Raw genomic sequence first — 12,775 nt, 5'->3', positions numbered from 1 at the left:
AATCATAAAATTGTTTGTGGCTTCCTTTTGTAAGTTTAATGTTTTGGTATTTCTGGTATTAAACTGTCTAAAAACTGCTAATGTTCAACTTTCCAGGCTGCAACCAGTGGCAGATCCTACAGTGTGGCAGAATGTGCCAGGCCACCAATTAGTAAGGTACAGTACCTTCATAAGACAAGTAGGATTAGTGAGACATGGTACAAGGCCTGTTTGATCGAAAGCTTTGTTTGACAACCTTTTTTTGCCTATCTATGACTTTGCATCTCCTGTTCCATCCTGGATTTTTCATTGTGTGAATGCAGTCATTTCAGCAATGAGGGTACATAATGCAGAGGGGTAGCCTTTAGACACCAAGGAATTGCATTAGTATTGAATAGTGATTTCAGTCCATGCATCATACCAGAATGATCTGAAAAACTACGCAAAAAATTGCAATTTTTCAGCAGGTCATATCTTGGAGTCTACTGATAGGAGTTGAGGTGTAAAATGTTTTGGATAGCCCTTGAGTTAGTGTTCATTCTTATACCTATAATAACAGGCATACTGTAGTTGCCCTACAGTACTGGGTCCGGTTTGAAACACTACTCTCTTCCTACACTCCCCCTCCCTGGGTACACAACTCTGCTGTAGATATGTGCGTGGTGAGCATGAGACCCTGAGCTATTGCAGCAATCTTTCTGTTCTGCGCTGCATACCTTCCCTTTCCACATCCCTCTCCCACTCTTTAGGAGTATGTTTTATGCGTACATTCAGAGCTGGACGCTTGTGACTGTAAGACATGGTTCCTCTTCTTTCTCTATACAGGAAAGTCTGTCATCCTTTTCCTTGATTATTCTCTTTACCCTCGTCTCCACTGTGGCATTTGAGAATTCTTCTCTTCTTTCCTTTTCGTTGTTCCTCCCTTTCCTCTTTCTTTCCTCCATGTGCTTGTCTGAAGGCCGACCCATGCATTCCCACATGTAGCTGGCAAAGGGGTAATGCATGATTCTCAGCCCCGGGTAGACAACTAGGACACACACATATTCCCCGGTAAAAACCTGGCCCAGGAAAGGGTGATTATCCAAGCAGATACCTTTCCCCCCCCCTCCCCCCCCCCCCCCCCCGCCTCCCTCCCCCTGCAGGTCCGCAGGTTAGAATAGACCAGAGTTATTCCTGCCTGTCGTAAGAGGCGACTAAAAGGAGTCCCTCCCCTCCCCTCAAGGGGGTAGTTAGCACCTGCGTCCGGAGACGGACGGCTCCACGACCTATATTTGCGGTCATTTTGGTTTTTCCTTTCTTATGGTTTCTTCCTTCCTTTGGTTGGTTCCTTTCTTTGTTCTTCTCCATCTCACTGTCTTACTTACTCTTACCCTTGCCTTCTTCTCCGTGCCTTCTCTTCTCCGTGCCTTCTCTTCTCCGTGCCTTCTCTTCTCCGTGCCTTCTCTTCTCCGTGCCTTCTCTTCTCCGTGCCTTCTCTTCTCCGTGCCTTCTCTTCTCCGTGCCTTCTCTTCTCCGTGCCTTCTCTTCTCCGTGCCTTCTCTTCTCCGTGCCTTCTCTTCTCCGTGCCTTCTCTTCTCCGTGCCTTCTCTTCTCCGTGCCTTCTCTTCTCCGTGCCTTCTCTTCTCCGTGCCTTCTCTTCTCCGTGCCTTCTCTTCTCCGTGCCTTCTCTTCTCCGTGCCTTCTCTTCTCCGTGCCTTCTCTTCTCCGTGCCTTCTCTTCTCCGTGCCTTCTCTTCTCCGTGCCTTCTCTTCTCCGTGCCTTCTCTTCTCCGTGCCTTCTCTTCTCCGTGCCTTCTCTTCTCCGTGCCTTCTCTTCTCCGTGCCTTCTCTTCTCCGTGCCTTCTCTTCTCCGTGCCTTCTCTTCTCCGTGCCTTCTCTTCTCCGTGCCTTCTCTTCTCCGTGCCTTCTCTTCTCCGTGCCTTCTCTTCTCCGTGCCTTCTCTTCTCCGTGCCTTCTCTTCTCCGTGCCTTCTCTTCTCCGTGCCTTCTCTTCTCCGTGCCTTCTCTTCTCCGTGCCTTCTCTTCTCCGTGCCTTCTCTTCTCCGTGCCTTCTCTTCTCCGTGCCTTCTCTTCTCCGTGCCTTCTCTTCTCCGTGCCTTCTCTTCTCCGTGCCTTCTCTTCTCCGTGCCTTCTCTTCTCCGTGCCTTCTCTTCTCCGTGCCTTCTCTTCTCCGTGCCTTCTCTTCTCCGTGCCTTCTCTTCTCCGTGCCTTCTCTTCTCCGTGCCTTCTCTTCTCCGTGCCTTCTCTTCTCCGTGCCTTCTCTTCTCCGTGCCTTCTCTTCTCCGTGCCTTCTCTTCTCCGTGCCTTCTCTTCTCCGTGCCTTCTCTTCTCCGTGCCTTCTCTTCTCCGTGCCTTCTCTTCTCCGTGCCTTCTCTTCTCCGTGCCTTCTCTTCTCCGTGCCTTCTCTTCTCCGTGCCTTCTCTTCTCCGTGCCTTCTCTTCTCCGTGCCTTCTCTCCTCCGTGCCTTCTCTCCTCCGTGCCTTCTCTCCTCCGTGCCTTCTCTCCTCCGTGCCTTCTCTCCTCCGTGCCTTCTCTCCTCCGTGCCTTCTCTCCTCCGTGCCTTCTCTCCTCCGTGCCTTCTCTCCTCCGTCCAACGAAAGGGTTGACAGAGGAAAAATCCTTTCTGTCCTCAGATCAAGAAACTACGGCAAACTGTGGGGCAGGCGGTAGTACTTTTTCACTGGTGGCTGGTTAAGTTTCTGTTTTTGGGCAGAAGTCGAGAGAGGAGGAGAGAAATCCATTGCGGAGGAATCCCCAAAGATTGCCAGCGTTTCCGATGGTGCGCCCCTTCCTTGTGGGGGACCCTCTGAGGGCACTCCCGCCTTAGGTGAAGGTTTACACCTCAGGTCACACCTCCCGAGAAACGGACGGAGGGACCAATCGACATGGTCGGAAGGTGTCAGCTCAGGCAATCACCCCTCCCTGGGCCTGGCCTTTACCAGGGGGTATGTGCGTGCCTTACTTGTCTACCCAGGGTGGGGAATTACGCATTACCCTGTCACCGGCTAAGAGTGCGAACGCGTGGATCTGCCGTCAGGCATGCACAGGGAGGAAGGAAGAAGAGGAAAAAGAAGGGAGAGAGGGAGAGAAAGGACACTGTCTCAAACGCCGAGGCGGAGACCGGAGAAGCCAGGGAGGAGGCAAGGAAGAGGAGGAGGCGAGGAGGAGGAGGAGGAGGAGGAGGAGGAGGCGAGGAGGAGGAGGAGGAGGAGGAGGAGGCGGCGGCGAGGAGGAGGAGGAGGAGGAGGAGGAGGAGGAGGAGGAGGAGGAGGCGAGGAGGAGGAGGAGGCGAGGAGGAGGAGGAGGAGGAGGAGGAGGAGGAGGAGGCGAGGAGGAGGAGGAGGAGGAGGAGGAGGAGGAGGCGAGGAGGAGGAGGAGGAGGCGAGGAGGAGGAGGAGGAGGCGAGGAGGAGGAGGAGGAGGCGAGGAGGAGGAGGAGGAGGCGAGGAGGAGGCGAGGAGGAGGCGAGGAGGAGGCGGCGAGGAGGAGGAGGCGGCGAGGAGGAGGAGGCGGAGGAGGAGGAGGAGGCGGAGGAGGAGGAGGAGGCGGAGGAGGAGGAGGAGGCGGAGGAGGAGGAGGAGGCGGAGGAGGAGGAGGAGGCGGAGGAGGAGGAGGAGGCGGAGGAGGAGGAGGAGGAGGCGAGGAGGAGGAGGAGGAGGAGGAGGAGGCGAGGAGGGCCTAGATGCCATAGCCGGATCTGTCAAGTCTTGTACCAGGTTGCGTAATGGTACTTTGTTACTAGAAACTGAGAGCGCCTTTCAGGCACAAAAACTGCTTCGGGACACTCCTGTACAAGTTCCCTGTCCGGGTGGAGGCTCACCGCACCTTGAATTCGTCTCACAGTGTGGTATATACTTGATCACTCAACGGATTGACTGACGAGGAGATTCAGTCTTTTCTCGCTGAGCAGGGCGTGACGGCTGTCCATAGGGTCATGAAAAAGGTCAACAATGACCTTGTACCGACCCGGACATTTTCCTTGACCTTTGATAGTGTTCAGCTGCCGTCGCGCATTAAAGTGGGCTATGAGGTTATTTCTGTTCGCCCCTATGTCCGACACCTATTCGCTGCTACCAGTGTCAGCATTTTAATCACACTCGCCAGTCTTGTTCCAATGCGGCTAAATGTCACTTGTGGCAGGGATGCCCATGAGGGTGACTGTCCACCTCCGTCTCCTCTTTGTGTGAACTGTCAGGGTGACCATGCAGCGTCCTCCCGCGACTGTCCCATCTACAAGGAAGAACACTGTATACAGGAAATTCGGGTCAAAGAGAAAGTGTCCACCCTGGCTGCTCGCAAGCTATTTGCTAGTAGGAAGCCTACGCTGCTCCCAGTGGGGAAATACAGTACTGTCCTCGCCTCTCCTCAGACTACCAGGGAGGTGGCGATGCAGACATGTGATCTGACCTTCAGCACTACTGTCGTCCGTTCGGCCAGTGCTAAGATCGCCCGTTCGACGTCTCCTCTTCCTCCCGTCACCCATCACACAAGCACCTTCATCAGCTTCTGCCATGACGAAGACCCAGAAGTCAGACGCACGGGCCTTCAAGAAGGAACCGTCCGTGCAGACTTCCTACGTACCTCGAACTCCCAGCCATCGACTAGTACTTCCACTAAACGACCTTCCAAGAAGGCTCATAGGAAGCACAGTTATACTTCTCCGCCACGGCACATTTCTTCTCCGGCGCCACCCAGCAGTTGCCGCCCCAGGCCATCATCCGTTTCGCCTGGCAGCACCGCTGGTAGCCGAACATCTGGCTGTTCACCGGCGGAGGAAGCTCCCCCTCCCGGCCATCTTAACAAGATGGCCGATGAACCTATAGAACCAATGGATGATAACTGTCCGCCTACTGATAGCGGCAGCAGTGCTCGCTCGAAGCCAGGCCCTCAGCGGCCTTCGAGGTGACCCCTTCTTGCATTTTCTTTTTCTTCTCACGATGGCACTTATTCACTGGAATATTCGCAGCATTTGCTCCAACTGAGAGGACTTGAAGTTGCTGCTCTGCTTGCACCGTCCGCTCGTCGTAGCCCTCCAGGAAACGAAGCTACGCCCATGCGATCAAATTGCATTGGCACACTACACCTCTGTGCGTTTTGACCTACCCCCTGTGGCAGGTATTCCGGCTCATGGAGGGGTTATGTTGCTGGTCCAGGATGATATTTACTATGATCCCATCACATTGCACACCGGCCTGCAGGCAGTTGCCGTTCGAATTACTCTCCCCACTTTTACATTTTCCATTTGTACCATTTACACTCCATCATCATCTGCCGTTACCAGGGCAGACATGATGCAAATTATTGCTCAGCTCCCTGCACCATTTGTTAACTGGAGACTTCAATGCCCACCATCCCCTTTGGGGCTCTACAGCATCCTGCCCGAGGGGCTCCCTGTTAGCAGACCTTCTCAACCAGCTCAATCTTGTCTGCCTCAACACTGGCACCCCTACTTTTCTTTCGGACACATCTCACACCTATTCCCCCCCTGCGGGTTCGGGGGTTAGAATAGGCCCGCGGTATTCCTGCCTGTCGTAAGAGGCGACTAAAAGGAGTCTCAAATGTTTTGGCCTTAATGTGATGGTCCCCCTTGGGGTTTGACCTCCATTTTTCAAAATTCTACAGAAGTACGAGCCTTTTGGGGAAGGACACCTTACATGGTGTACCACTGGTCATAAGTGCACTAAGACCTTGGCACTCAGCATTGCACCGGCGTTGTCACCATACCCATTATTCCTCAAATTGGGCCTAAACGCCTGATGGGTTGTCCACGTTACGCCCATAGTGCCTCTCCATCTGCACCAGCGATCATGATGGACTTTCCATGGCACCAGAAATCCAGCACGGTAGCCAGCCCGTTGTGGTGGGGTCGTCATGTACCCTCTAGGTTGTAGCCCCCTGACAACACAGGGATCGTAGTGCCGATACCTGAGCTGCACCCTCCCCACGTTGGCCAAGGAGTAGATGCCCGTCTCCTTGGGGCATCAGGACTCCCGGCAATGGTCATCCTGCCAGGTGGCCCTTGCTGCGGCTGGGTGGCGCCCGTGGGGAGAGCCCCTGGTCGGAGTGGGTGGTATCGGGGCGGACGTTTCGCACATGAAACGTCAACACGTATCAGGTCGCTCTGCGGCCGAGTCTTCCAAAAGAAAAGGTACCGTTTCTAGTTCTGGTTCTCCTGCCCTTTCCCCCTTGGCCACTCCATGGGAGGAGGGACAGGCCCGCCGGCTTGGGGCGAAGTACTTCCCCCGCTATTTGGTCTGTTCTCGAACAGATGGGGGGACGTTCGCCACCTCCAAGCCCATGTTCTTTGTTCAACACATTGAGGACGTCTTCGGGGAAATCGAGGCTCTCAGCAAGATGCGATCTGGGTCCGTTCTTATCAAGACCACCTCTGCCACACAATCGGCGGCACTCAAGGCGTGCGACCGCCTAGGGGACATCCCAGTCTCCATTGTCCCACATCTGGCACTAAATAGGACGCAGGGGGTCATTTTTCATCGTGACCTCCTGCTACAATCTGATGAGGAGCTCAGGGCCAACCTGGAGCACCGCGGCGTGCATTTCGTCCGGCGAGTCCAGCGCGGCCCCAAAGACCGTCGCATCGACACCGGGGCCTTTATCCTCGCCTTCGAGGGGGACGTTCTCCCGGAGAAGGTAAAGGTGATGTGCTATCGGTGCGACGTGCGACCTTACGTCCCGCCTCCTATGCGCTGTTTTAGGTGTTTGCGTTTTGGGCACATGTCGTCCCGGTGTGAGGCTGAGCCCCTTTGCGGCGACTGTGGACGTCCTCTTCGTGAGGAACATACTTGCACCCCACCACCTCGGTGCCCTAATTGTCCTGGCGTCCACTCGCCTAGGTCCCCAGACTGCCCCGCCTATCAGAAGGAGAAAAAGTTACAAGAAATCAAAACTTTGGATCGGCTCTCTTATTCTGAGGCCAGGAAGAAGTATGACCGCCTTCATCCCGTGTCACTGGCCACTTCGTTTGCCTCCGTTGTGTCCACTCCTTCCGCTGTATCCTCACCTTTATCCTGTCCCCCCTCCGCCTCCTCTGCCCGTCAGGGGGCTCTGCCTCCGCCTCCCAAATCCCTCCCTTCCAACTCCTCCTCCCCCGCGGCCCCCACCCCCCCTGCCCCAGGGGCCACCCTTCCTCCTCCTCCTCCCCCCACGCCACCTGAGAAGCGATCCTCTACTCAGGCGTCCATCGGGGAAACGTTCCGGACCCCAGCTTCCGAGGTCCGGCGTTCCAAAACGGACCCCGCGCGTGAGGACCTTCTTCGGGTCCAGCCCACCATCCCTGTGCCTCCTCGGCCTTCCAAGAAGGCCTCCAAGAAGAAATCTCTCTCCCCCTCTCCACCCCGGCGCGTTTCATCTGACGCTTCATCCGTGAGTCGCTGCTCCCGGCCGTCCTCAGTTTCGCCAGGACGCTCTGCTGCCAGGCGTTCCGCCGGCCTTTTGTCGGCAAATGATGCGGCCCCTCCTACACAATCAGGGACAGCGGCCGCAGCTGGCGACGAGTCGATGGAACCGGATCCGCCTGCCGTCAGTTGTAGCGTTGTTGCCTCGCAACCTGGCCCTCCGCGGCCATCGAGGTGACCAGCTCTTCCCCGTCTCGTTCCCCCAACTTTTTGACTAGCGATGGCGTTGTTTCATTGGAACATAAGAGGTATTCGATCTAATCGGGAGGAATTACAACTGCTCCTCCGCCTGCACTGTCCGCTCGTCCTTGGTCTCCAGGAAACCAAGTTGCGCCCGACTGACCGTATTGCCTTTTCCCACTATACCTCGGAGCGGTATGACCTCGCCCCTGTGGACGGTATCCCAGCTCATGGTGGGGTCATGTTGCTCGTTCGGGACGATGTCTATTACCATCCCATCCCATTGACCACCCCACTCCAAGCAATAGCTATCCGCATTACTCTTTCTGCTTTTACTTTTTCAGTTTGTACCTTCTACACTCCACCGTCATCTGCTGTTAGCCGGGCAGACATGATGCACCTGATCGATCAGCTTCCCCCGCCGTTCTTATTGTTTGGCGACTTCAATGCCCATCATCCCCTTTGGGGCTCTCCTGCATCCTGTCAAAGAGGCTCACTCTTGGCGGATGTCTTCAACCATCTCAATCTTGTCTGCCTCAATACCGGCGCCCCGACTTTCCTCTCGGACTCTACTCATACCTACTCCCACTTGGACCTCTCGATCTGTTCTACCACTCTTGCCCGTCGGTTCGAGTGGTATGTCCTTTCTGACACCTATTCGAGCGACCACTTCCCCTGTGTCGTTCGTCTCCTGCACCACACCCCATCACCACGTCCTTCGCGCTGGAACATACTGAAAGCTGACTGGGGACTTTACTCCTCCCTGGCGACCTTTCCGGACCGCGATTTTTCCAGTTGTGACAGTCAGGTCGAATACCTCACGGCTGTTATTATCAATGCTGCCGAACGTTCCATACCTCGTACTACTTCTTCTTCACGTCGCGTTTCTGTCCCCTGGTGGAACGAGGCTTGTAGGGACGCTATCCGTGCTCGACGACGTGCTTTACGCACCTTTCGCCGCCATCCTACGTTGGCGAATTGTATTGAATACAAACGACTCCGAGCGCAATGCCGTAGAATCATCAAAGACAGCAAAAAAGCTTGTTGGGCCTCTTTCACCAGCTCCTTTAACAGTTTTACTCCCTCTTCCGTCGTTTGGGGTAGCCTGCGCCGGCTGTCGGGCATTAAGGCCCACTCCTCAGTACCTGGCCTGACCTCAGGTAATGAGGTCCTTGTTGATCCTGTGGCTGTCTCCAACGCCTTTGGCCGCTTTTTCGCGGAGGTTTCAAGCTCCGCCCATTACCATCCTGCCTTCCTTCCCAGGAAAGAGGCAGACGAGGCTCGGCGACCTTCCTTCCACTCGCTGAATCTGGAGACTTACAATGCCCCCTTTACTATGCGGGAACTCGAACGTGCGCTTGCACTGTCCCGGTCCTCTGCTCCGGGGCCAGATGCCATTCACGCTCAGATGCTGGCACACCTTTCTCCGGCGGGCAAAAGCTTCCTTCTTCGTACCTACAATCGCGTGTGGACCGAAGGTCAGGTCCCCATGCGTTGGCGTGACGCCGTTGTTGTTCCTATACCCAAACCCGGGAAGGATAGACACCTTCCTTCTAGTTACCGCCCCATTTCTCTTACAAGCTGTGTCTGTAAGGTGATGGAGCGCATGGTTAATGCTCGGTTAGTCTGGATTCTTGAATCTCGACGACTACTTACTAATGTCCAATGCGGCTTTCGTCGCCGCCGCTCCGCTGTTGACCACCTTGTGACCTTGTCGACATTCATCATGAACAACTTTTTGCGAAGGCGCCAAACGGTAGCCGTGTTCTTCGACTTGGAGAAGGCTTATGATACCTGTTGGAGAGGAGGTATCCTCCGCACTATGCACAAGTGGGGCCTACGTGGTCGTCTGCCCCTTTTTATTGATTCCTTTTTAACGGATTGAAAGTTTAGGGTACGTGTGGGTTCCGTATTGTCCGACGTCTTCCTCCAGGAGAACGGAGTGCCTCAGGGCTCCGTCTTGAGCGTAGCCCTTTTTGCCATCGCGATCAATCCAATTATGGATTGCATTCCACCTAATGTCTCAGGCTCTCTCTTTGTCGATGACTTCGCGATCTACTGCAGTGCCCAGAGAACATGCCTCCTGGAGCGCTGCCTCCAGCGTTGTCTAGACAGCCTCTACTCATGGAGCGTGGCAAATGGCTTCCGGTTCTCTGAAGAGAAGACGGTTTGTATCAACTTTTGGCGATATAAAGCGTTCCTTCCGCCATCCTTACATCTCGGTCCCGTTGTTCTCCCATTCGTGGACACAACTAAGTTTCTAGCGCTCACGTTGGACCGGAAACTGTGTTGGTCTCCACATGTCTCTTATTTGGCGGCCTGTTGTACATGTTCCCTTAATGTCCTCAGAGTTCTTAGCGGTTCATCTTGGGGAGCGGATCGCACTGTCCTGCTTCGCTTGTATCGGTCCATAGTCCGATCGAAGCTGGATTATGGGAGCTTCGTCTACTCGTCCGCTCGGCCATCCCTCTTACGCCGGCTCAACTCCATCCACCATCGGGGGATACGTCTTGCGACCGGAGCCTTCTACACTAGTCCTGTCGAGAGTCTTTACGCTGAAGCTGCCGAGTTACCATTGACCTACCGGCGCGACATACTGCTGTGTCGGTATGCCTGCCGGCTGTTGTCTATGCCCGACCACCCCTCTTACAAGTCCTTCTTCGCTGATTCTCTCGACCGTCAGTACGGGTTGTATGTGTCTGCCCTGCTGCCCCCCAGAGTCCGCTTCCGTCGCCTGCTTCGACAATTGGATTTTGCCCTCCCTACCACCTTCAGAGAGGGTGAGAGCCCGACACCACCTTGGCTCCAGGCTCCGGTTCGTATTTATCTCGACCTCAGCTCACTCCCGAAGGAGGGTACTCCGGCTGCAGTGTATTGCTCACGGTTTGTCGAACTTCGTGCTCGACTTGCTGGTCACACCTTTATTTACACCGATGGCTCCAAAACTGACGATGGTGTCGGCCGTGCCTTTGTCGTCGGGACCGCCACCTTTAAATACCGGCTCCTTGACCAATGTTCCAGCTTTACGGCCGAGCTTTTTGCTCTCCATCAGGCCATTCAGTATGCCCGCCGCCACCGCCATTCATCGTATGTCCTCTGCACTGACTCACTCAGTGCCCTTCAGAGCCTTGGGGCTCCCTATCCGGTCCATCCCTTGATTCAACGAATACAGCAGTCCCTCCATTGTTTCGCCGATAATGGCGGTTCTGTCAGCTTTCTGTGGGTCCCCGGACATGTAGGAGTGCCTGGGAATGAGGCTGCGGATGCTGCAGCCAAGGCTGCAGTCCTCCAGCCTCGGCCAGCCTCCCATTGTGTCCCGTCATCTGACGTTTGTGGGGATGTATGTAAGAGGCTTGTGTCCTTGTGGTGGGATGCTTGGTCATCCCTCCAAGGAAACAAGCTCCAGGCAGTCAAACCGCTCCCAACTGCTTGGTCAACTTCCTCCCGACCATCTCGGCGCGAGGAGGTCCTTCTGACCAGGTTGCGGATTGGGCATTGCCGGTTTAGCCACCGCTACCTGCTCTCTGGTGACCCAGCCCCGCAGTGCCCTTGTGGTCAGGCATTAACGGTGCGCCATGTTTTATTGTCGTGTCCCCGTTTTAGTCAATTTCGTGTTGTCCTGTCCCTGCCATCTACCTTACCGGATGTTTTAGCTGATGACGCTCGAGCAGCTGCTCGTCTTCTGCGTTTTATAACTTTAACTGGCTTGACCAAAGACATCTAACCTTTTTACTCATTTCATCTGCATCTTTGTCAGGTCCTTTTGATGTCCCCCCATCCCCTTGAGTTTTAGCAGGTTCCTTGTGCTCTAACACCAGTGACTGGGCGCTAATGACCTCAGCAGTTGAGCGCCCTTAAACCCTACCAAAAAAAAAAAAAATCACACCTATTCCCATTTAGACCTCTCTATATGTACTACCCAACTTGCATGACAGTTTGAGTGGTATGCACTTTCTGATACATATTCGAACGACCACTTCCCGTGTGTTATCCATCTCCCGCATCCCCCCCTGCGGGTCCGGGGTAAGAATAGGCCCGAGGTATTCCTGCCTGTCGTACGAGGCGACTAAAAGGAGTTCCAACTGTTTCGGCCTTTCATGTGATGGTCCCCCTTGGGGTTTGACCTCCATTTTTCAAAATTCTACTGAAGTACGAGCCTTTTGGGGAAGGACACCTTACGTGGTGTTCCACTGGTCCTAAGTGCACTAAGACCTTGGCACTCAGTATTGCGCGGGGTTGTAACCATACCCACTATTCCTCAAATTGGGCCTAAACGCCTGATGGGTTGTCCAAGTTACGCCCATAGTGCATCTCCATCTGCCCCAGCGATCATGATGGACTTTCCATGGCACCAGAAATCCAGCACGGTAGCCAGCCCGTTGTGGTGGGGTCGTCTTGTACCCTCTAGGTTGTAGCCCCCTGACAACACAGGGATCGTACTGCCGATACCTGAGCTGCACCCTCCCCACGTTGGCCAAGGAGTAGATGCCCGTCTCCTTGGGGCATCAGGACTCCCGGCAATGGTCATCCTGCCAGGTGGCCCTTGCTGCGGCTGGGTGGTGCCCGTGGGGAGAGCCCCTGGTCGGAGTGGGTGGTATCGGGGCGGACGTTTCGCAGATGAAACGTCAACACGTATCAGGTCGCTCTGCGGCCGAGTCTTCCAAAAGAAAAGGTACCGTTTCTAGTCCTGGTTCTCCTGCCCTTTCCCCCTTGGCCACTCCATGGGAGGAGGGACAGGCCTGCCGGCTTGGGGCGAAGTACTTCCCCCGCTATTTGGTCTGTTCTCGAACCGATGGGGGGACATTCGCCACCTCCAAGCCCATGTTCTTTGTTCAGCACATTGAGGACATCTTCGGGGAAATCGAGGCTCTCAGCAAGATGCGTTCAGGGTCCGTTCTTATCAAGACCACCTCCGCCACACCGTCGGCGGCGCTCCAGGCGTGCGACCGCCTAGGGGACATCCCAGTATCCATTGTTCCACATCTGGCACTAAATAGGACGCAGGGGGTTATTTTTCATCGTGACCTCCTGCTACAATCTGATGAGGAGCTCAGGGCCAACCTGGAGTGCCGAGGCGTGCATTTCGTCCGGCGAGTCCAGCGCGGCCCCAAAGACCGTCGCATCGACACCGGGGCCTTTATCCTCGAAGGCGAGGGGGACGTTCTCCTGGAGAAGGTAAAGGTGATGCGCTACCGGTGTGACGT

At 55.0% G+C, this 12,775-nt stretch overlaps 1 protein-coding gene across 1 annotated transcript in view; it reads right to left on the bottom strand.

Annotated features, from left to right (window-relative positions):
- Window positions 1-1,335: 1,335 nt before the first annotated feature.
- LOC126424678 (uncharacterized) overlaps window positions 1,336-12,775 on the bottom strand; it is a 114,590-nt gene continuing 103,150 nt past the window's right edge. The window contains exon 2 of the mRNA XM_050087406.1: window positions 1,336-2,561. Coding sequence (XP_049943363.1) covers window positions 1,336-2,561 — 1,226 coding nt within the window. The remainder of the gene's footprint in view (window positions 2,562-12,775) is intronic.

This window comes from Schistocerca serialis, chromosome 10 (genome assembly GCF_023864345.2).
Source record: "Schistocerca serialis cubense isolate TAMUIC-IGC-003099 chromosome 10, iqSchSeri2.2, whole genome shotgun sequence".
NCBI classification, from domain to species: Eukaryota; Metazoa; Arthropoda; class Insecta; order Orthoptera; family Acrididae; genus Schistocerca; species Schistocerca serialis.
Note: the sequence above shows the minus strand (reverse complement) of the source record. Positions and strands in the feature narration are given on the sequence as shown.